The 25,156-nt window shown below is 41.1% G+C and overlaps 1 protein-coding gene across 1 annotated transcript; it reads right to left on the bottom strand.

Moving 5' to 3' along the window:
- Window positions 1-1,433: 1,433 nt before the first annotated feature.
- Window positions 1,434-9,155, bottom strand: PGRMC1 (progesterone receptor membrane component 1). Its single transcript, XM_008156834.3, has 3 exons — window positions 8,737-9,155; window positions 5,289-5,444; window positions 1,434-2,701 (listed from the first exon to the last, which is right to left on the bottom strand). Exons 1-3 carry the CDS (start codon window positions 9,059-9,061, stop codon window positions 2,598-2,600), a joined length of 585 nt encoding a protein of 194 aa, XP_008155056.1. The 5' UTR covers window positions 9,062-9,155; the 3' UTR covers window positions 1,434-2,597.
- Window positions 9,156-25,156: the final 16,001 nt, after the last annotated feature.

The following is a 25,156-nucleotide window of genomic DNA, read 5'->3' as shown; positions in this document are numbered from 1 at the left end:
TTACATAAAATGGCTTATGAATATGTGAACTGGATGTGTAATGTCTTTAGATTCAAGTCCTAACTTACAATAATATCTTTTTACATGTAGTTAATACAATGTTGATTTAGTTCTGAATGGAGGGAAATAAGGCTACTTGGGATTGAAGCTTTAACCTGGCATTAGACAAACCCATTTAATTTTGTAAAATAAGTAGCCTAATCTTAACATCTAAATGGGATTTCAGGCTGCAAAGGTGGCCCAAGTTCGTCTCCCACTCCCTTCTCCAAAACATACAGTGGTAAAACAGGTTGCTTGGCACAAAACAGGCAACTTGATTATTTGTTGTATGAAATCTAGTTGGGGAAAAGGGCACATTTAAATAAAAAACCAGGTAATAATATGGTTTAATAACAAAAACATGCAAAGCTGTGAACCTTCTTTCATTCAGGGAGTACATCTCTTATAAGAAAACTGTCAACATTAAACATTAAAAGGCCAAAACACTAATATTCAGAGTAATCAGTTGTGTATGTTTATACAACTGATTATACACTGAGTGGCCAGATTATTATGATCTCTGAACGCATAATAATCTGGCCCCTCAGTGTGTATGTGTGTGTGTGTGTGTATATATATATATATATATGAGGCCTGGTGCATGAATTCGTGCATGGGTGGGGCCCGGCCTGGCCAGGGGGAGGAGACATGGGCGGTTGGCTGGCCTGCCTGCTGGTCGAACTCCTGGTTGAGGGGACAATTTGAATATTAGCCTTTTATTATATAGAATATACACTGAGTGGCCAGATTATTATGCATTCAGAGATCATAATAATCTGGCCACTCAGTGTATATGCAAATCTAATATCCCCTTTTTGACATGAAGTGAATGAACTTTGCTACTCTAAGGATTCTTGACTACTTAACTGATCAGATGGTACATTAAAACAAAACTCTGCCTGGTTGGATAGCTCAGTGGGTTAGAGCATCATCCCAATACCCCAAGGTTGCCGGTTTGATCCCTAGTCTGGGCACATACAAGGAGTGACTGATGAATTCATAAATAAGAACAAAAAAATCGATTAAAAAAACCTCAAAAGTCTGCCTTGGCATTTGGTAGCAATCCCTTCAATAAAATTATCCCTTTATATCCTTGCTATATATAGACCTAAGGCAGAGGTCTGCCTTTGAGTTTAGAAAGTTCTTATTTAAAGAGGCAGAATTTACAAATCACGAAAAATCAATTCAATCCACTATTTTAACAGCTGATATTTGGTATGTGGTGGGAGGATTCTATGAAGTTTTGCCCCTTTATTTGTTCCTTCTGAAATACAAAAAAAAAAAAAAATCACTCAAAAGTGAAACTCTTGATATTTAAGCTAAAGTAAAGTGATTAATCTGGTTCCTTATATTTGTTTTTTTTTTTTTTAAATAAAACAACCCACCACACTATATTGGGTAAAACCATTTTATTAACTGACTAAAGCACTTCATTTTGATTTGAGGTAAAACCATTAAACATGGTTCACAAGAAAATACAAGGAAAATACTATTCAACTACAATTACAAGAGTTTAAAACTTCACTAGTTGTTCACATAACACAAAGTCATACAACTGTACAGTCTACTTAGCTAAGTTTATTGTTAACCATAAGACCAATATCAAAGACCTTGACACTTGACTACTACTCTTGCAGTGGCTCTAGTTTTGTGACAAAAGAGTTAACTGTTACCACTTTATGAATATACTTTACTTCAAAAACCACTTGGCTAGTGATGTGCACTGTTTTCTCATTATTCAGGGGTGTGTGAAGGCTCTTAGTAGAGCAAACATCTGATCTACATGCCCCTCATGTCAAATAACCATTGCTCCACCATGAACATGGAGATTAGAAAGATAGCCCTATAATGTTCTTCATGTATTTATATTTTTAGGCAAGCCAGATGATTTTCCCCAAAGCTTCCTTTTGAATATTCAGATCATGTTTTAATCCTCACTGTAGAGAACAGTTAGTGAGGGTGTCCAAGTGTCTGAAGGAGGACAATGATGCCGTCTAGAAACAATTAATGTATTTCTTCCAACTAAGACCAGCTTTGAGATTTCATTTTCTCACTGGACAGCTCTCTTGAATAAAGATCAAAACCTTTGGGACACTGCAGATTTGCTTTAGAGATGGAATTCATGCAGTTACGTCAATTGAGAAATAAGGAATTTGCTGTCTTTAGAGAACATCATGACTAAAAGTTGATCCTTTGTTCTTAGTGCTTGAAGGACTCTGCACATTTTGCATTTCTACGTGTTTGGGGGAAATACCCAAGTCTTACCTATCTTTTAGGAATAACAAATTTAAATTCAGCCTGTACTCACTACAGATAGAAGAAAAACAGTACTAACATTTGTATTACAGCACTGCAGTTCACTGTCTGCATTTATGACACACAAACATCATGCACTCTAAGAAGTTAATTTTTTCAGTGTCACTAGTGATGTTAATTAAAAAAATTTACAGCAAGTTCAAAACTTTTCTAAATATTGAAATCACCACATTTTAAAGACAGACTGGAATGTTACAAATGATTCTGCAAAATACAAAAATAGATATGCATCCATGAATGCTTTAATCGTTTTTCCGAGCATTCTCATCTTTTGGTTCTTCCTCATCTGAGTACACAGTGGGCTCCTCCCCCTCCTTCAGCAGTTTGCCCACGTGATGATACTTGACTGGATAGAAAAAACACAAATGGTCAAATCACTACCACATTTCATGTTAAAGTATTGGTTAGAGGCCTACAATCTACTTAGCAATGTGTTGGGCTTCTTAGAGTTTTGTTCAGAAGACAAATATAAAACAGACAGCAACGTCTGACAGAGTGTGCAATGAGTATACAAATGAATGTACAAATGTTTAGAAGGCTCCTTATGAATTAGTTAGAATATGCTTTAGAAAATGTACAGGAGGATTTGGGTAGGGATTTCCAGAAAATGAGAACACCACATACAAAAGCATGCAGGTGAGACTGAACATACCTGGGAAGCAATAAAGAGACCAAGTTGGCAGGAGTAGAGTAGGAGCAAGGTTGTCTAAGCAGTGTGGGGAAATAGTATAAAGGATGTGGAAAGCCAGCCTGATGAGTTTGGACTTATCCTATATGTGGCAAAGGGCACTGAAGGTTTATGACAAAGGTCTGACAAGGTAAAATAGTGCTTTGGCAACAGTGGTATCACTGTCATGTTGAGGGGAGATGACAGTAGAGGAGAGACCAGAAACAGGGTGACCAAGAGGCCGGCAAGCATGCACAGGATCAAGAGTCAGGAGTAGGGGGGTATTGGTGTGGGAGGGGAAAGGGAAGAACATATGGTAATTTAAAGGATAACTGTAAATGTGAGTTAATGAAGTAAAAATTGGAGATTCTATGAACCGAAATGGGGACTCTGGAGGGGAACATGATGGATTTATTACAAAGACTGGATAAATTAGTATTGGTAAGTAGGTCCTTGGAAACCTCTGATAAAGTTCAATCAAATTGTGGGGATAGGAAGCATATTGTAGGGAATAAGGAGGTACAGAGAGGAAATGAAGCAGTGCTTAGGAACAACCACTGGTTGTTTGACAGTGCAGGGAATGAATGATAATATCTAGTGGATGGAGATGAGAGCAGGAGACGAAAATTTTCCCCAAAAGGAGGAAAAAGCTATACAATGTTAAAGCAAGTGGTAAAGGAGGCATAGCACTGGAGATGTTGGAGAAAACAGATTTAAGAGGATAAACTGGAATGCAAAAGACTTGGGATGAGATAGAGTCAGCAAACCACCACCATAATGGCTGGTTCCTTGTGGCCAAGCTAACACAGGGTTAATCATCTCAATGTCAGAGGCCAAGAGGACTGAGCCTCCTCTTTCCGAATATGGGTAGGAATTAAAGGAGTACCAACCTGTCTAACCAGGTAATCTGAGCTGCTTTTGTGTGAAATAATCACCAGGATCAACTGGAACTTCCCTATCTGAACATATTATAAAGGTCCCTAGGGTTCTTGGACTGTGCAAGACAAATAAAAGCTGCGGGTGCTTGAGAAACATGCCTTAAGGGGAATCCACAGCAACCCTGAGTATAGCTGAACTTTCACAACAACAATTGGGACTAAGCTTAGTTTAAGGGGGGATGGGAACCACACTTTTTTACTCCACTGATGAAGGCAAGCCCTACAAAATAGAGCTTTGTAAGTTATAAATTACAGCTCATTGGTTTCATATAGAAGAACCTATTGTTACAAAGGCATCTTGAGGATGCAAAAAATGAGGGACTATGTTAGATAGCTGAATTATGTTTTCCAAGTAAAAAGACTTGCCTCTAGCCTTTTGAAAGCTATGCTTAATCTGACTGGGATCCAAACTCTAAAGGTAGAGCCTTATCTGACTAATTATTAACTAAGAACTCTCGCTGAAGTCAGCATTAGTTTTAAAGAAAACGGTTGGATTTAGGGGGAAAAAGCAATACAATCAGTAATATTTAGCTGATTATAGGGAACAGCAAATAGGAAATCACATTTTAAATGAAAAAAATTTTCCTTAAAGAAATGATCATGGTCTTTATATACTGTTTCAAAGCTGGGAAAGATTACTATCAAATTCTTAGCAATGAAATATTGCTAAAGGTATCTTTAAACACTTAGGTTTGACAAAAACCAATTTCTCAGTGCTCAAAATTTGAACTTAACCTCCAAACTTACTTCTCCCCCAAAGACCTCAGCCCATAGCAGAAGCCAGGAAACAAGTGTCTCCTTTTTTTTCTTTTTAAAAATGCAGACACCATTGTTGCTGGGCACATTATAAGCATCATTTATTTGTAGATGAGGCCTATATTTAGGCTCAGTTAGATTCAAAGAGAAGCTGTTTTATAGAATACAAGTCTCCTATTCTTCAGCAGAAATGTGGGTTGCTTTTAAACAGCAAGTTCTACAAGAGAGGGCTTATGAAAACCCCTCTTTCTGTAGCTATGATGGCCGCTCTCCTTTCCCCTCATATCAGTCACCAAATCGTAGTGTGGAATCTGTGCAAACCTTTCAAAAACTAAAAAAACCAGAAACCCGAGATTCCATAGAGAACAAGCTAAAAATTGGTATGCAGTCATGGCAAGTGACTCAGCACTACTGCATTTACTTCAAGCCATGAACTTGATCCGTCCAAGATTCAGGAGCCTATCAAAATGCTCCCAAGTTTCAGGTTATTTAGTAATAACTATTGGACTGCTGTGAATCCCATTACTGGTCGAAATTTGATCCAGCCACAACTTAAAAAAAAAAATGCTTACAAGTGAACTGAGAGTCCCAGTCACTCAGGGTCTCCTGCTGGGCAGGAGTGAGGTCAGAAAGGTCATCATACTCATCCTTCAGAGCTTCCTTATCCAGGCAAAATGTGGCGAGGCCCCTGGATGCATCTCTTCCGGCAAACACCCCATATGGCCCCTCTTTAAAAACAAAACAAAACCAAAGACAGAATCTTTATTAGACAGTCAATTTCTCTGTGGTTCATACACAGAAAATGGCTTCCTTACCCATCAACATAGAAAGCCCCTTTTTGGAATATCCAATTTCATTTGGAAATTGTAAGTGATGTTGATACTTTGATCATTATGTAGTGGATACTACAAGGCCTGTTGTTATTAAACTTATTTAAATAACTAAAACAATCAAAATATTATACATTATCATTCATTTCCTGTTATTTTCAAATAGCTAATAAAAAAGCTATAAATGATGACCTTCGGGGGGGGCAGGGGGGCTGGGAGGGACTAATAAAAGATAATACACAGGTCATAATTCAGCTTTAAGAGATTGAAAACGGAGCCTGGCTCTGTTCTAGGCACCAGAGCTACACCGGTGAAAGTTATGGTTTCTTAAGATAATAAACACTAAGGTTTTAGTAAATGAGAACATTTCCTTATAAATGTCGACAGAGATCTTTGGTTGCAAGAATGTATTAAACATTTAACATGTGGCATCTGCAGGATAAATTCTTTTATGAGATTATCAGTGGTTTAGAAATCTATCCACATGTTACATAATCTTCACTGTCAATAAAGATGCAATAGAACAGAGATAATCTGTCACTCTGTTTTTTCTGGGTTTGAAGGAAGATTAAAAATCCTAAAACTTTCATGGAAAATAGAGGCGGAATCAATACCTCAAAATAATTCCATCTAAGAGAGTAGTGAATCATTGTGTAGGTACTTAAAATGCATATTTAGACTTGTTTAAATATTGTACAAATAAATGAAAAGAATCCAGTGTACTTTAAACAATGTATTTCCACAAGGTTGATTGAGTAGCAAACCTGACATTAAAGTTTATAGAAGTATGGGTCAAGTTTCAATATGGCCTGGTCAGCTGAAACCTCAATCCACCAGGATTTTTTCTTTTTTACAAATTAGGTGAAATTTATGGTCAACTTTGAAATGCAAATAAGATTCTAAAGAAAATGTTTATTTTAAATCATGATTATATGCTACTATTTCCACCAGAGAAGGTAAAAAAACACACACACAAAAAAAACCTTCATAGCTTTCTAATGGGAATAGTAGCACCTAGTGCTTAAAAATAGGCCAATTGTACTGGTTTGGACCTCACCATTTCAGAAATTCACAGAATACTTAACCACAGTCTGAGAGGAGCATTAAAGGACTTGGAAGAATGTGTATTAACTAGAATGTAAGCTCCATGAGCAGAGATTTGTGAGAGTGTTTTTGTGTGTGTGTGTTCACTGCCATAGTCCCAGCACCTACAAAAGTGCCATGCATAGAAGAGGCACTAGAATGAATAATTCCTAGGAATCCTTTGTAATATGAAGTATCCTTTCCACACAATGTCACATATTCATGGACTTACAGGATGACAGTGCAGGATAGAGATGTAGAGATCTCACAGGGGCCATCATTTTAAAGAGGGACAACTAAGGCCCAGAGAGAACAGTGCTTGACACTGGGTCACACAGCTGGTCAATGACCCAACCAGCGCTCGAACCCAGGTTGCTCGACTCCTAGTTTTGTGCTTTCTGCACAGGCCTACATTCCTCTCGACTTTGCAAACTAAAATCATATGATGATGCCCCACATGCATGTGTTTTGACTGCTTTATGGTGCAGCTCAGTAATAACAGTTATTTACATGATTGTGTTTATTGATAATGCCTCTAGGTGTGCCACCAGAAGTGACAAATAATATAGGTGTGGTCTTCAAATTATTTTGATAGTTACACGTCTGCAGAAAGTAGATCTAAATGATCCACAAGGAAAAACTGCTAAATGGGAGAGTTCCTTAAGAATTTTAACACATCTGATTTTGATTAGTTGAACTGGGAGAGTAAAACAAAGTGGGAGTGGAGATGGCCAGATTACTGCCTTCTATACTCTTCTCTCTCCAGGGCAGCAGGAAAGAGAGTGTGGTCAGTGTGTATATCAGAGCTCCCTGGTTTTAGAGGAGTCCATGTTGGAGGAGCTGAAATCTCTTCTTCCTCCACTGCAAATATGTATTCTTTATTATAAAACCAGGCTGAATCTTGAATTGGCCTGGAGAAGTAGCATGTTAAATGCAGATTCCTGGGGATCTTTCATTGTTATGGTGATTAGGTCAGAAATCCATATTTTTCCTCAAGCTCATCAGGTGATTCTGATCCAACTGGGCTTGAAAAGCCTCACCTCTAAGGCCCCTTCAAGCCTGCCCCTTACAACAGCTCTGCAGTCTTCCACCCTCATTTCTCTTCTGGTTGGCTTTTCCTGAATCCCCATACCCAGTAGCCTTCATAGCCCTACCCCCTTTGTTTCTCAGGATCCTCCCACTTCTCCCTCACTCCATTTTTAATTTTTTTGGCTTCTAGTCCTTTCTCTCTTGCTATAGACTACGGTATTACCTTCTCATCTTACTACATTCCCATTGTCCGCCACATTTGGCCTTTATTCCTCCCTCACCCAGCTCTCTTCTTCCTAACGAACCTCCCTTGTTCATCTTCCAGCTTTTCCCTGTCCGCTAAACACAGCGTGCACACACATACCAAACACATGCACAAACATACCTGACACATGCCATATTCCGTGTCCGCACGCGCGCACACACACACCCACATACTCCCGACAAGCCACATACACTGACTATGCACACACAGCGCACACTCACATCACACCCCCACGCACGAAGCTTCTACCTGCTGCTAATCCCATCTCCCTTTCCTTCTCCCACACCCTCACATTCCACCATGGCTACTCCTGGCATCAAGGGCCTTCACGTTCTCTCCAAGGCTGGGCGTCCCTCCTCCCACTGCCCCACTCCCCCATCCCCCATGCCACCCTTAAGACAACACCATCCCCTCCTTCCAGGAATCCCCAAATCCAATACCTTCAAAACTCCCCTAACACTGCGTTCTGCTGTGTCCCCCCACACCCTTTCCAGCGCCCCCCCCCGCCATTTCACCCCCCCCCCCCGCCAGCTTAAGCGCGTCAGACTCTCCACACACCCCCACCCGGGCGTTGGCAGGGGCGGGGAATCTGGCCCCCACAGGCCCGCAGCCCTAGAGCACCTCTCGACCCCCACCCCCGAGCCGGGGGAAGCCGCTCAGCCCCCACCGCCCGCCTCTCCGCCTGCCCGCCCTCACTGACTCGGTCGCCATGCCTCTCGGGGGGCGCCCCGCTTTCCCCTCGCCCCTCCCGGGTTCATCCCCGTGCCGGGCCCCCTTCTTTTGTTTCCACGTCCCGGGGGCCGACCGCCTTACCGGGCCCATAGAACTTGCGGCCTTTGGTCACGTCGAACACCTTGCCGTTGATGGCCATGAGTATGCGCGGGTCCTGGACGCCGTCGAAGCATCGCAGCTCGGCGGGGGTGAAGTCGCGCCGCTTAAGGCGGGGCAGCGGGGGCGGCTCGTCGTCGTCGCTGTCGCCGCTGGCCGCCGGCTGGTCCCCGCGCACGATCTTGTACAGCAGGAAGATGCAGAGGCCGAGCAGCAGCAGGTTGAGGGGCGACGTGAAAATCTCGTTCAGCAGCCCGCTCTCCAGCTCGCTCGGGTCGGCGCCGGTCGCCACCACTTCCTCGGCAGCCATGATCGCTGGAGCAAATGTCGGGCCGGACTTGGGAAAGCTCCGGAACTTGAGGCTTTCTCCACCCTCTCGGAGAGCTAGTGGCGCGCTGGGCTAGGCGAACAAGGACTAGGCAGGGGAGGAGGCGGGGCCAGGCGGGGAGGGGGCGGGGCCGAAGTGGGCGGAGTGTCCCAGCCTTGTCTGTCTCAAAGCTGCGGATGCGCGCTGCTCAGGCCCCGCATCTTCCTGTGGATCGTGGATCCCCTCCCCCAGTGGCATCCAGCATCCTCCACGGCTGAGATAGCTGAGCCCACTCCTCAGTTCCACCTGCGAGGCTCGGGAGCCCCCCTGATGCCATCCTCACACCATCCTCGGGCTCACCGGGATGCAGCGTGCAGTCCTCCCGAGCTCCCTGCTAGCTCCTGACACACCGACCCCCTCGGAGAGTCTTGGCTCTACTGGGCTCTGTCTGAGGGCGCCCCCTCCCACCTCTCCCCCCGTCCCTCCCGTCCCCCCCCTCCCACCACCTGATGCACGCCAAACACCGACTCCATTTCCTAGCTTTGGGCTTCTCCCCTGCCTTCTATTCCGAAGCCTCATTTTTTTTCCCCAGCCATCCTCCTGGACCACCACGAGGCTTTCTTATAGGAGACAGGAACCTCACTCCTTGAGCTCCTTTTTGCACCTTCAAGACCCAGCCAACCCATTTTCACTTTGGGAACCCCCGTTTGCTCTCTTTGACGGCCTTTTCCCAATCCTCCCCCCAGATACTGTGGGGCAAGTACCCCCAGGATAGCTGAAGTCTGCACAGCCCCCCTGCTGACAACCCTCCCAATATCTGGGAAAACAGATCGATCACCAGATTTACTCTGAAAACCTAAACCCTTTTACAATCACTAATTTGCTCAGTCCCAAGGCATCATCAGTAAACAACGTTCTGTCGCTGCTCTTTTGTGTGGTTGGAAGTCGGGGGGGGGGGGGGGGCGCTTAGAATAATGAGGAAAGTTTCTGTGTCTGGCAGCGTTCTTCTATTTGAGCTCTGTCGAGCTACCCTTGGCAAGTCACAATAACCCTGTATTGAAGCCCAGACGAAGGCTGGCGTTTGGAATGATCCTAGGTTTGGTTCCTTCTTTTTTTCTGGGTATTTCATCTAGCCTTTGATGTGCTAACCGGCTACACTGGAGAAGGCCTTATGGAAGCTGCCTATACCCTTTGGTCTTTTCTGACCTTCTTTATTGTGGCAGGGGGAGGGGAACGGAAAGGATAGAGGGGGCCAAATAATTAAAACCAAGCCATGCCCACATCTGCAGCCCAGAGCTGTACTTTTCCATCAGGAATTCTGTTCGATTGCTCATCATTTACTCCCCCTCCCAACACGCAGGAACCTTGAGACAATTGGCTTCTTACCTCAGAATTCTCAAAGTTTCTGGCACAAACTGTTTCTATCCCTACCCCCACCCCTCATCTTCTTAAATCATTTAAAAGTTCATGTGAGCTTAAGGATCTCTAAATCGGCCCAATCATCCTCCCCATCCCCAACCCCCAGATCTAAATTTAGGATTATCTGAAATGACCCTCAGATCTTTTGTCAAAACGTTGCAATTTAATCAGCCCAGCCGGCTTGGCTCAGTGATTGAGCGTTGACCCATTAACCAGGAGGTGACATTTGGATTCCCTGTCAGGGCACATGCCTGGGTTGTGGGCTTGATTTCCCGGTGGGGGGCGTGCAGGAGGCAGCTGATCAATGATTCTCTCTCATCATTGATGTTCCATCTCTCTCTCCCTTCCTCTCTGAAAGCAATAAAAATATATTTTAAAAAGCTCTTCAATTTAAGCAAAGGGAAACAGGCTCAAACTCAAGGCTGCACTTAGGATCTAATTACCTTAAAAAAAAAAAAAACACCTGTATGGCCAAGACATTTTTACAAACCAACAAACTTGTGAAAAATATTTTTGTTTGCAATCAATATGACAAAATGTAGATCTCTTTTAAGAGCTCATTTTAATTGATAAGAAAATCCAGGAGATTCTAGTCAATAAGTGGGCAAAAATAGAAATAAGTATTTCCCAGAGAGGGGATAACAATGGTGAATAAGCATATGAGAAATGTTTAGTCTCGATAGCAATGAAAAATGGAGATACCACTGTCACTGACAACTTTCCCATAGGTGAGATAAAAGAAAAACAAGGATGATATACAATGCTGGCAAGAGAGTGGTGATATTCTTGTCACACTATTGGGGGGAGTAAAAATTAGTATAACCTTTTGTTATCCATGAAAATATTTTCTATCCATTAATTCCACTTCTAGAAAGCTATTCTTTGATCCAGTAATTCCACCTCAAGGAATCCACTCCAAGGAAATATTCAGAAATGCAACAAAGATTTTGTTACTAAGATGCTCACTAGAGAATCATTTTTAATATGGAAAAACTGGAAAGAACCTGAGTGTTCAACTTTAAGAAATAGATAATTAATTGGCTTGAATTGTGACAAAACCATAAAATGGTGTATGATACAGCCATCCAAATATTATTATGGCATGGGAGAATTACTTTTTAATCTTAAAAGAGCAAAACAGGATACAAAACTATATACAGTATAAACTCAGCTATGTAAAAAAAAAATCATAGAAGGAAGCCTGAAAGGAAACATGCTAAAATGCTAACTGTTGTGATTGTTAATTTCTTATTTATACTTTTCAACATTTTCCACAATGAGCATATGTCACTTTTAACTTCAGGGGAATAGTTTATTATTTCTTTTCTGAAAAACTGTAGAATGGTAATACATGTTCATTATAACAAACTTAAACAATACATATGTGTTTAAAGCATGAAACTCATCTCTCCCTCCCACTCCCCAAACAATCTTTAAATCTGGCCCACGCATTAGCAGTTTGGTTTATATTCCTGCAGACATCTCTCTCTCTCTCTCTCTCTCTCTCTCTCTCTCTCTCTCTCTCTCTCTCACACACACACACACACACACACACACATTTTTGTTTTACCAAATTGGGAAATTCTTAAAATAATAAACAATTATCAGTTTTTATTCTAACAAAGATAGACATAAAGTAAAAAAAAAAAAGAAGAAGAAGAAGAAGAAGAAGTAGAACAAGCCATTTAGCTCCCACCCATATAACCCCTTTTGGAATTTTTAAAAGTCATACTCATTTATTTCTAAGGTAGTAAAATTCAAACTCTAGAAAAATACAAAATACAAATTAAAGCCCCTCTGCTCACCCTTGATTCTCTCTTCTCAAATGCAACCACTATTAAAAGTGAGAGATATGTCAGACAGAGAAAGACAAATACTATGTGATATTTCTTATATGTGGAATCTAATAACATCAACAATAATAACTCAAAAGACCACAGAGTGGCCTGGCATGGTTCAGTAGTTGAGCATCCACCTATGAACTGGGAGGTCACAGTTCGATTCTTTGTCAGGGCACATGCCCAGGTTGTAGACTTGATCCCCAATGTAGGGCATGCAGGAGATAGCCAATCAATGATTCTCATCATTGATGTTTCTATTTCTCTCTCCCTCTTCCTTACTCTCTCTGAAATCAATAAAACATTTTTAAAAAGAACAGGAAAAAAGACCACAGAGTGGAATGGTGGTTACCAGGGGATAAGGGGTGGGAGAACTGGAAAGATGTTGCTTAAGGGTACAAACTTACAACTAGTAGATAAATAAGTCCTGGAGCTCTAATATATGGTACAGTGAATATAGACAACAAAACTATTATGAATATTAAGCATGCTAAGAGATTAGATCTGAATTGCTTCCACCAGTAGAAGAAATAATTATGTAACACTGACAAGAGGTGTTAGCTGACTACAATGTCAACCAAATTGCAATATAAATTTATCAAATCAATAGGTTGTACACCTTAAACTTGCACAATGTTACATGTCACTTAAAATTACATCTCAATTTTTTAAAGGGGGAAATCTTTTTATAGCAGGCTGGAGAGATTTATAATTTTCATTTATCACAGTCCAGAGTCCATTCTGCTACAGTCTGTAGTCCCTTGGAGGAGTAAGAGGAAAGGACATCCCGCTTCACACAGAAGGTAGGAAATGTCTGCAATTTAAAACCTTGAGAAGTGATACAGCTTGAAAATATAAATGCTTTCAAACCAGATTTTACATTAAACAACACTGGGATGCTGAGATTGCCCAAGAAAAGCATCCCACCATTCTGCCTTACGTCACTATATTAGATGGAAAGGTCTCTTCCAGAGTGGCAGTTCTCAAGTTCTCTGGAAGAGAGCAAGGTGCTCCTGACGAGTCCTTCAGAACATGAGAGTTGCATTTTACATGCTCTTTAGCTTCAAATCAATTTGCAAAGCCTATGTACTTGACCTGAGGATTACTTATTTCCCAAGATATATGTTAAGTCTCCTAATGTTTTTGAACTTCCTGCCTCCTTTAAATTATATTCAAAGGTTCTTAAGGGCTTTTAAAGAGAAATAAGCCAATTGGCTGATTAGCTAGAAAATGTGGGAAGTAATTAAACCTCACCAGTAATCATATAAATCCAAAGGAACATATTAACAACATACCATTTGTCATTATTCATATCAATGGAGTATTTTTTTGGCCTTTTGTTTCTTAAAGCTTTTTAAGAATGGCAATACTTGGTGTTGGCAAGCATGTAGCAGGAGGAGCACCCTGACAAAATACTGGTGAGAGTAAAATTTCTAGAATGAAAGATTCATTCTGTTCACCAATGTATTTAAGCCCTTAGACCACGTCTGCCATGTATTAGGAGATTAATAAATATTTGTTGAATTAAAGTATATTATAAATGGATACAGAACTTCTAGAAAATGCTTTTAGCAATATACATCAAGAGCTTCAAATTATTCATAACCTGTGACCAAGGAATCTAACTTCTAGAAATTTTTCCTAGTGAAGTACTCAGATTTGTATGGAAAAACCACAAAACATAATATATAGCAGCAAAAAACTGAAAGCAATGTAACTATACAAAAATGTTCCCATCTCACTCAGAGTAAGAGCCCAAAGTCTTTATAGTGGCCAGCAAGGCTCTACAGAATTTGTACTGCCCCACCCTACCCTTACCTTTAGGAATTTAGGGCCTCTGTTTCCCACTTCCTTCCTTCATCACTCTACTCCAGCCACAGTGGCCTCCTTGCTGGTCCTCAATCAATCAGGCACATTCCAATTCATCTGTGTCTGTGATTCCTTTTGCTGGAATGCTCTTCCCCAGATATCCTCATGGATCATGTCTTCACTGCTTTCAAATTTCAAAACACCCTCCTTCAATTCTCCATCCCTTTCCCTGGCTTTGTTTTTCGCTATCACATTTACTGCTTCCTAATATACAATATCATTTATTCACCTGTGGGTTATCTCCTCCAACTTGAATATAAGTTACAAGAGAACAGAGATTTTTGTCTATTTCTCTCACAGCTGTATCCCCCTCTACTTAGAATAGTGCTCAATAAATATTTGTGGACTTGAATTGATTTGAATATGAAAACCCATTATTTTAAATATACATCCACAGAAAAATTCTGAAGGACATACAGCTAAAGAGAGTTCAAATTTTTAAAATATACAAAACAAAACTCTAAAGTTGCTGCCCTAGCTGTTGTGGCTCAGTTGGTTGGGTGTCCATTTCGATGCCATTTCAATTCCCAGTCAGGGCACATGCCCAGGTTTTTGGTTCCATCCCTGGTAATGAGGGTGCTCTCGCGTTGATGTTTATCTCTCTCTCTGTCCCTTCTTCTCTATCTAAAAAGAAAATTTAAAATATTTTAAAAATATAAAATTGCCATGTCTTTAGTAATAAAAGTATATGGATTCCATATTTTCAATTTCAGAAACTAGAGTAGATAATTCTTGGTAATGAGATTTTAAAGAGACTCAAAAGGGGGCTGTCCATTCACATCCATTTGACCATCCTCTATTGAATCTTGTTCTATGCTATGCTCTGTGGCAGATGCTAGGGATGCAAAGTCTTGTCCCTCAAGGAAGGAGCTCACCATCTAGCAAGAGGTGTTAGACAGTCAAAATGTAACTGTGGTTGAGGTCTGCACGTCATCAAGGGAAGGTACTAAAAGGAAACATGGGAGGTCTGATCTAGGAAGGTTCACACAGGAGGTGACTTTGAGCTGAGTCTTTAAAATGTTCACCAGGTAGACAAAGAAGGGATGAGTTTTCTAGGGAAACCAATGTTTCTCAAACTTTGGTGAATATCAAAATAATTGGGGTGGAGGGAGAGGGTACTTATTAAAATGTCTATTCCTAGGATCAGCCCCCAAAGATTCTGATGCATTAAGTCTAAAGCAAAGCTTGAGAATCTTCATCTTTAGTAATAGCTGTCATTGTTTGAACACTTATTAAGTGCCATGGATCTATGCTAAGTGAGATAAGTCAGACAAGAGAAAGACAAATACTGTATGATCTCACTCATGGGTGGAATTGGAGATGGGGATGGGGAAACAGAACGTATGTTGTTTAAAGGTATGAACTTGCAATAAATAGTAAATTAGCCCTAGAGACTAGGCACAGTACGGTGAATATAGACAACAACATTGTATTATAATAAACTTGCTAAGAGACTAGACCTTAATTATCCCAACCACTAAAACTCTTTGCTGTTCACTATTAGGCTATTTTATTTTCAGTTCCAGCAAGTGTACAAGCAGCCCAAGTGATTCCAATTTAGGTAAGAAATACAGAGGTATAGGAAGCAATCCGAGCAAAGGCACTGAGATGCCAAACAGCATGCCCCATTCTGGGGAGACCCTTTAATAACTCCATATTGTCAATGAAATCAAGTCCAGAGTTTTTAACATGGTTTATCACTGTAGTGGACTATCTAGACACAAGCACTCACTCATTTCCCCTGCTCCCCGATTGCTGAAAGTGTTAGTGGCTGAGAGCTTGCAACCAAGAATATTCTTCCTGAGATTGCACTGGGTTGAAGAGAGCCCAAAGTCAAACCTCCTTCTCAAGGCAACCTGCAGGCAATGAATGGCCAATACAAGGACATAAAGGTCTTTCCCCATTTCCCTGACTAAGAACAACTCTGTGGGACAAGCCCAGCCTCAAAATTCCCTGTTGGATTGACTGAGCTGTGTTGTTACTGCACGCAGCTCAACCTCCCAGTCTGCCTGATACTGCTTCCTTCCCTTCCCTTTCAGATGTAGATTCCAAGAGTCTTCTCCAACAAACTTCCAGTATACTAACATCCATCACAGAGTCTGCTTTCCCAGGGAATCTAACCCAGGACTCTAACCTTCTATGATCTGGCCTCAGCCTACAGGTCCAGCTTTATCTGTTTCTACTTCCTTACTCCCAATATGGCCAGCATCACAGTTATTGTGTATTTACTGAGTGCTGCAAACACTTTATGTATATTGCCTCGCTTATCTCACAGTGAGTTAGGTTCTATTATCATCCTCTTTTTATAGATGAGGAAACTGATACACAGAGAGTTTAAGCTACTTGCCCAAAGTCACCCAGTTAGAAAGAGGCAGAGCTGGGATTCAAAACCAGAGTCCAGACTTTACATGAGATTTTTGGCTTTTTAAAAGTATCATTCTGGGCACAGTTGTTGTGGCTCAGTGGTTGAACGTCCACCTATGAACCAGGAGGTCATGGGGCACATGCTTGGGTTTCGGGCTCAGTCCCTAGTGGGGAGGGGGTGTGTGCAGGAAGCAGCTGATCAATAATTCCCTATCAGCATTGATGTTTCTGTCTTCCTCTCTCCCTTCCTCTCTGAAATCAATAAAATATATTTTAAAAATAAATAAAAGTATCATAGTGGTAGGAGCATTGAGGGCACATTGGATGGGTGGATATTGGAGCAGAGGCACCAAATGAGAAGGCCTACTGCAAGGGAAAATGAGGGCCTAATTCAATATTGTGATAGTGAGGACATAAAGGCAGGGATAATTAAGATAAGGGGTTGGATGGGACAGGGCTTAGGTTTCCTCCTCTACTTCTCCCATTCCCTCCATATCCATTTTATAAATGGTATATTATCAACCAAAAGGAGTTAAAAAGTGGGAAGGGAAAAATTGCAGAAAGGACTTTGTATTCACATGGGGGTTGTGTCTTAAAGTGTGGCTCATGCATCAGCAGTCTGGGCATCAACTGGGAGCTTGTTAGAAATACACGATCTTGGGCAGCATCCCAGACCTACTGAATTAGAATCTCCATTTTAACTAGACCCCCATATGAGTTACATGCACATTCATGTTTGAAAAGGACAGACATAATGAATATTCTGCTGGAGATATCCAGTTGGATATTTCGGCTTGGAATACAGGATAGACTTCCAGGCTAGAGTGGTAAAGAGGAGAGATATCAGCCTATGAGTGAAATCACTGGCATTGAAGTAGATCACCAGGGAGAATATAGGACAGAGAGGTCTCACCAAGGCTTATTGCACAATGTGCTAATCCAAGGTTGAAAATTGTTGGCCCTGCTGACAAGAGCCAATTCCAATGATTGTTTATCTGAGCCTCACATTAGGTTAATTTTAAAAACATTAGATGTAAACATTTAGCCAACAGATTTTTATAAGGCCCTTATTTCTGAATTTTCTTAAAAGTATTAGAGCCATGTGTGTCAACAATTGGCCACAGCTGATTAGCAGCTGCCTCCTTCAAAGGGCACACCTAAAGGAAACCCTCTTCTCCCTACTGTATCCTCCAAAGCTGAGACCAAATATCAGTTGTCTTTTTATCATATTTTCTTTGTTTTTGTTAATACTAATGAGGATAGTCAAATGTTGTTGTTTTTTAATACCCATCACCTTATTGAAAGTGGAAAATGAAAGAGAAGGGGGTTACTATTTTTAAAAAATCTGGAGGAACGTTCACCATCTTTGCATTACTCATTCATATTACTTGCCTGGCATCCATAGATTATTAGCCAGTTGTAGAGAGAAAAAGAGGGCCAAGATAGAATCTTGAGGGAAGATTAACAGAATCTTAAGGTTGGTGGAGGAAGAGGAACCCGCCGAGGATATTGAAAATAAAAATTCCCAGTCTAGAGAAAGATGACTGGAAGAGTGTGGTCTGACAGAAACAACATGAGGAGACAGTTTCCGGGAGGGAGAGGTTCACACTGTTGAGTGCTACAGAGGAATCTAGAAAGGTGAAAACTGAAGACTAAATTGGACTAGACTACTTGGAAGTCCTGGGTTACCTATGCCAGAGTCCTTTTGGTGTGGCAGAAGGTCTGAAGCCTTGTTCCAGTGGCCTAGGGAGTGAGTGAGATGTGAGGGCTGAGTAATGTATCTCTCATAATAAGCTTGAGAACCTCAACTAAAGGGAAGGTGTGTGGAAGACAGAGGGAAATTGGATTTCTTAGTTTGATTTGTTTTTGTTTTTTTTGAAAGCTGTAATAGACTCAGGCTATGGTATATAGCCAGGAGATGCTTAGAGGTTGAAAATATAGGAGATTTGGATTTCATCATCTTCTATCTCACTTCCTGCCACAGGTGTAGGCAGAGGGATCGTAGCTGTCCCTTAAGAGCAGAGAAAGAGAGAGAGAGAGAGAGAGAGAGAGAGAGAGAGAGAGAGAGAGAGAGAGATCTCAAGGTTGAGGGAATTCAAATCTGACAGCATCAGTGTTTTCCATGAAGTAGGAGGCAAGGTCAACTGCTAAGGGAGAAGAGTGGGGATGGGGAGGGGTAGAGCAGAGACTTGAATGCTGGCCAAGGTTAATATTTTCACCATTCCTTCCATAGGGGCTTTTAGAAACAGGAAGAAGCAGGAGAAGTCAAGGTATTATGTTGCCTAGGAAACTCAGTGGTTTGCTAAAGCAATAGTAGGTTGTTTTTAATCTTATTAACCCATTCATATCCATTGACACATAAAAGAGAAGTGGTGAGTAGGGGTGGAAATAGAGAGAATTCTGCTTCATAGGGCACACAGCAGGCATCCTCTGTAGTCTAAGGAAAATATGGGGGCATGTGTAGCCTTGGAATAAGAGAATAAAATAAAATGGGAAAATCACCAACTAAGTGGCAGGCAGTAAGGTGTCAAAGACAAATTTTCCCTATCTCCTTGTGTTTGTGTGTATTCGCAGGCTCACAGATACACAGACAGGCAGGCAGACACACACAGAGTCTATACCTCTGCATGTGTATAGGTGTAATTCCACTATCCCACCAACCAGAAATATCTAAGGTTAAAATGCTGGAATTATTCCTTCTTTGATTTTTTTTTCTATGTGGCAGGACAATCTATTATCACCTGTTTTCTCTGCTTTAAGTTTATCACTAAATAAAATTTATTTTGCCCTAGCTGGTTTGGCTCAGTGGATAGAGAATCAGCCTATGGAATAAAGGGCCCCTGGTTCAATTCCAGTCAAGGGCACATGCCCGGGTTGCCAGCTCTATCCCCAGTAGGGGACATGCAAGAGGCAGCTGATCAATGATTCTCTCATCATTGATGTTTCTATCTCTCTCTCCCTCCCCCTTCCTCTGAAATCAATAAAAATATTTTTTAAAAAATAAAATTTATTTTTTTCTCCCTAACTCGATTTTACCACAAAAGAAAGCCAGGGCTTGTGACATGGAGCTCTGAATTCTACTTGCCCCAGGAGGAACGTAAAGAGGCTTATGTTTCAAAAAAGTCTAGGTTATTGAGAGCTTTGAGCTGGATTGTCTGAGGGTGGAGGCCTCTCAGGCAGGAGGAGTGGAGTCTGGGCCAGCCCCAGTGAGTGCTGGTTCACCTGAGCATGGGCACGTACCGGGGAGGGAGGAAGAATTCCAGAGTGTCTTGGATATATGTCCTAAACCCCTTGAATTCCCAGAAGCCCGGAGCAGATATATAAATTCTACTAAGGGAGTGTTTTCCTCCAGACTCAATTGTCCTCCCCAAGCTAATGCTGGTTCATCTTTCCTGGCAACTTTAGCATCTACAAGGATGATACACCACCCACCCCAGCTGTCTACTTCCTTGATGTTCTTCACTTCCAACCACCTTTTTCTCTACCCTACATTGGCCGCCCTCTCTCTTGGTCATACACTAGACATTTTCAATAGTCCAACCCTGGTTAAACCCAACTGTCCCTCATTCCCTAACTAAATATAAACAACTGAACATGTAACAGAAAGCACAGTACTCTATTGGATGCTTTCACTTGAAAAAGTAAAACTTTTTATTCATAGATGACATGATCACATATAGAAAATCCAATGGATTTTACAAATAAACTACAGAACTAATGAGAGAGTTTAGCAAAATTTAAGGATACAAGATTGACATATACACTGAGTGGCCAGATTATTATGATCTCTGAACGCATAACAATCTGGCCACTCTGTGTGTGTGTGTGTGTGTGTGTGTGTGTGTGTGTATTAGAGGCCCAGTGCATGAATTCGTGCATGGGTCGGGTCCAGCCAGCCTGGCCAGGGGGAGGGGACATGGGCAGTTGGCTGGCCTGCCTGCTGGTCGAACTCCTGGTTGAGGGGACAATTTGCACATTAGCCTTTTATTATATAGGATATACACTGAGTGGCTAGATTATTATGCGTTCAGAGATCATAATAATCTGGCCACTCAGTGTATACCAATTCATTTATATTTAATAATAATGAATAATCAAAAATTGAAATGAGAAAAATACCATTTACAATAGCATTGAAAATATGAACTACTTAGGGGAAAAAAAAGATATACATGTTATAATTCCAATTATATAAATCTCCAGGAAATGCAATCTAATCTATAATAGCAGAAAACAGATCAATGACTATCTGGGAGAGGAGATGGGGAGGTGTTTGCTTTAAAGTTTTTGACTATAATTCACAAATGGACAGTGATGTTCAAGGATTATATGACAGTTACAGTACATTCTCTCTCCCACTCTCCTTCTCTGAGAGCATACCATCTTGATTCTTTTCAAATATCTAATGTCTCCTTTTTTATTATCACCCTTAATTGGTCACCATGTATTTTGTTTCATTAAGAAAATAGAAGCAGCCTGGCTGGTGTGGCTCCATGGTTGAGTGTCAACCTATGAACCCAGAGGTCACATGCCCGGGTTGTGTGCTTGATCCCCAGTAGGGTGCATGCAGGACGCAGCTGATCAGTGATTCTCTCTCATCATTGATGTTTCTATCTCTCTTTCCCTCTCCCTTACTCTCTGAAATCAATAAAATATATATATATATATATTTTAAAAACCTCCAAAAAAAAAAAACAACAAAAGTCTAGGATCAGATGGCTTCACCAGTGAATTCTACCAAAGGTTCAAAGAAGAATTAAAATATATCCTTCTCAAACTCTTGCAAAAAATTAAAGAAGATGCAAGGCTTCCTAACATTCTACAAGGCCAATATAACCCTAATACCAAAATCCGGCAAAGTTGACACAAAAAAAGAAAACTACAGACCAATATCTCTGATGAATACAGATGCAAATATCCTAAACAAAATACTAGCAAGTTGAATACAACAATACTTAAAAAATAATACATCACAATCAAGTGGTGTTCATTCTAGGGACACAGGGATGGTTCAACATACACAAATCAATCAACATAATACACCACATTAACAAAAGAAAGGATAAAAATCATATGATCTTATCAATAGATGCAGGGAAAGAATTTAATAAGATACAACATCTATTTATGATTAAAACACACAATAAAATAGGAATAGAAGGAAATTATTTCAACATAATAAAGGCCATATATGATAAACTCTCAGCTAATATCATACTCAGTGGTGAAAAATTGAATGCTTTTCCTCAAAGATTAGGAACAAGAAAAGGATGTCCACTCTCACCACTCTTATTCAGCACTAGAGGCCTGGTGCACGAAATTCATGCATTGGGGGGGGAGTTGTCCCTCAGCCCAGCCTGCACCCTCTCCAATCTGGGACCCCTCAAGGAATGTTTGACTGCCTGTTTAGACCAGATCCCAGTGGGATCAAGCCTAAACGGGCAGTCGGACATCCCTCTCACAATCCAGGACTGCTGGCTCCCAACTGCTCGCCTGCCTTCCTGATTGCCCCTAACCACTTCTGCCTGCCAGCCTGATAACCTCCTAACCACTCTCCTGCCAGCCTGATTGATGTCTAACTGTTCCCCTGCCAGCTTGTTTGCCCCCAACTTTCCTCCTCTGCTGGCCTGGTCACCCCTAACTGCCCTCCCCTCAAGGCTTGATTGCCCCCAACTGCCCTCCCTTGCAGGCCTGGTCCCTCCCAACTGCCATCCCCTGCTGGCCTGATCACTCACAACTTCCCTCCCTTGCAGGCCTGGTCCCTCCCAACTGCCCTCTCCTGCTGCCCATCTTGTGGCGGCCATCTTGTGTCCACATGGGGGCAGGATCTTTGATCACATGGGGGCAGCCATCTTGTGTGTTGCAGTAATGGTCAATCTGCATATTACTCTTTTATTAGATAGGATAGAGGCCTGGTGCATGGGTGGGGGCCAGCTGGTTTGCCCTGAAGGGTGTCCAGGATCAGGGTGGGGGTTCCCTTGGGGCATGGGGAGGCCTGGGTGAGGGGCCTGTGGTGGTTTGCAGGCCGGCCACGCCCCCCCAGTGACCCAAGCAGAGGCCCTGGGATCTGGGATTTACTTATCTTCTATAATTGAAACTTTGTAGCCTGGAGTGAAGCCAAGCCTTCTGCTTGCTCTGTGGCTGCCGCCATTTCTGTTGGGATTTGTTTATCTTCTATAATTGAAACTTTGTAGCCTTAAACGGAGGCCTGGGCTGGCCAGGGTGTGTGGAAAGCTTGGCTTCCTCCATTACTGGGAAAACCCAAGCCTCCTGCTCGCTCTGTGGCCGCAGCCATCTTGGTTGAGCTAATTTGCATACTTGCTCCTGATTGGCTGGTGGGCGTGGCTTATAGGTATATCTTAGTGATCGTTAATTTGCATATTACTCTTTTATTAGATAGGATAGTTCTGGAAGTCTTAGCTAGAGCAATAAGGCAAGAGAAAGAAATAAAAGGCATCCAAATAGGAAAGAAAGAAGTCAAACTGTCACTTTTTGCAGACAACATGATTTTGTATATAGAAAACCCTAAATACTACCAAAAAACTATTAGAAACAATAAACAAATACAGTAAGTTGCAGGATACAAAATCAATGTGCAAAAATTCATCACCTTCCTGTATACTAACAACAAAACTTCAAAAAAAGAAATGAAAATATTCCTTTTGCAATTGTAACTAAAAGACTAAAATACCTAAGAATAAACTTAACAAAGAATATGAAATACCTATATACTGAATGTTACAAAGCATTATTAAAAGAGATTGAAAAAGACACAACAAAATGGAAAAATATCCTGTGTTCATGGACTGAATGAATCAACATAATTATGGCCATATTACCCAAAGCAATATACAGATTTAATGACATTCCCACCAAAATCCCAGTATCATTTTTTAAAAAGAAATAGAAGAAGAAATCATTAGATTTGTATGGAACCATAAAAGACCCTGAATAGCCAAAGCAATCCTGAGAAAAAAAGAATGAAGCTGGAGGCATCACGCTACATGACTTCAAATTATACTACATGGTATTGGCAGAGAAACAGACACACAGATCAATGGAACAGAACTAGAGCCCAGCTATAAAACCACATGTATACAGACAGATAATTTTTGACAAAGGAGCAAAAAATGCACATGGAGTAAAGATAGCCTGTTCAGTAAATGTTACTGGGAAAACTGGAAAGCCACATGCAAACAAATGAGACTGGATTATAGTTTTTACCCATGTGACAAAAATTAATTCAAAATGGATCAAAGACCTAAATATAAGATCTGAAACAATAAGTTACATAGAAGAAAATACAGGTGTCAAACTTATGGACCTGGGCTGTAGAAACGTTTTATGAACTTGAACCCAAAGGCAAGGGAAGCAAAGTAAAAAAATGTATGACTTGGATGAACAGTAAGTTGCATAGAAGAAAATATAGGTTGAAAATGAAAGAAAGAAAGAAAGAAAGAAAGAAAGAAAGAAAGAAAGAAAGAAAGAGAGAAAGCGAGAGAGAGAGAGAGAGAGAGAGAGAGAGAGAGAGAGAGAGAGCAAGAAAGAAAAGGAGAAAGAAAGAAAGGAAGAAAGGGAGAAAGAAAGAAAACATAGGTGATAAATTTATGGACAGGGTCATATAGAACAGTTTATGAACTTGACCCCAAAGGCAAGGTAAGTAAAGTAAAAAATAAATGAATGGGATTATATCAAACTAAAAGGCTTCTGCACAGCAAAAGAAACTGACAACAAAACAAACAGGCAGCCAACCAGATGGGAGATGATATTTGCAAATAGTAACCCTGACAAAGGTTTAATTTCCAAAATATATAAAGAATTTGTAAAACTCAACACCAGACAAACAAACAATCCAATCAAAAAGTGAGCAGAAGACCTGAAAATACACCTCTCCCAAGAAGACATACGAACAGCCAACAGATATATGAAAAGGTGTCCAACATCACTGGCAATCAGGGAAATGCAAATCAAAACTACAATGAGATACTACCTTACACCTGTTAGAGCGGTCATTATCAACAAGTGTTGGAGAGGTTGTGGAAAAGGGGAGACCTTATTTTCTGATGGTAGGAAGGTTCACTGGTACAACCAGTATGGAAAGCAGTCTGGTAATTCCTCAAAAAATTAGGATACCATCCAGAACTGTAATGTCAGTGCTGACATGTACACATAAGGAACTGTTGGACATTGTAATTGGGTCTCAAAAGAACTGTTGGCCCAGAAAGAAACTCACTACAGACTGATTCATTTCCTGTCACCATAACCATTATTGCTTGTCTCATTTTCGGTTCTTATAAGTGTATTTCTAATAGCACATGACCTCACTCATCTAGGGGAAATAATGAACAACATAGACTGATGAACAAGAACAGACCCAGAAACAAGGAGGCATGGATCAGAATGTCAGGCCTCAGAGGGAGGGTAGGGGAGGTTGGGGGTAAAGGGGAGAGATCAACCAAAGGACTTGTGTGCAAGCATATGTGCCTAACTATCGGTTGGGGACAACAGGGGGGTGGGGGCATGTGTGGGGAAGGGTGTGGGATGGGAATGGGGGCATGAGGACAAATATGTGATACCTTAATCAGTAAAGAAATTAATTAAAAAAATT

Source organism: Eptesicus fuscus, chromosome 1 (genome assembly GCF_027574615.1).
Source record: "Eptesicus fuscus isolate TK198812 chromosome 1, DD_ASM_mEF_20220401, whole genome shotgun sequence".
In the NCBI taxonomy this organism is placed as follows: Eukaryota; Metazoa; Chordata; class Mammalia; order Chiroptera; family Vespertilionidae; genus Eptesicus; species Eptesicus fuscus.
Note: the sequence above shows the minus strand (reverse complement) of the source record. Positions and strands in the feature narration are given on the sequence as shown.

Bases quoted from the DNA above. Each gene is read 5' to 3' on its own strand.
- PGRMC1 (XM_008156834.3), bottom strand. From the start codon at position 9,061: ATGGCTGCCGAGGAAGTGGTGGCGACCGGCGCCGACCCGAGCGAGCTG. The intron at 5,445-8,736 runs GTAAGGCGGTCG...TTGTTTTTAAAG, and splicing joins CCGCAAGTTCTATGGGCCCG to AGGGGCCATATGGGGTGTTT. The intron at 2,702-5,288 runs GTAAGCATTTTT...TTTTCTATCCAG, and splicing joins CTGGGACTCTCAGTTCACTT to TCAAGTATCATCACGTGGGC.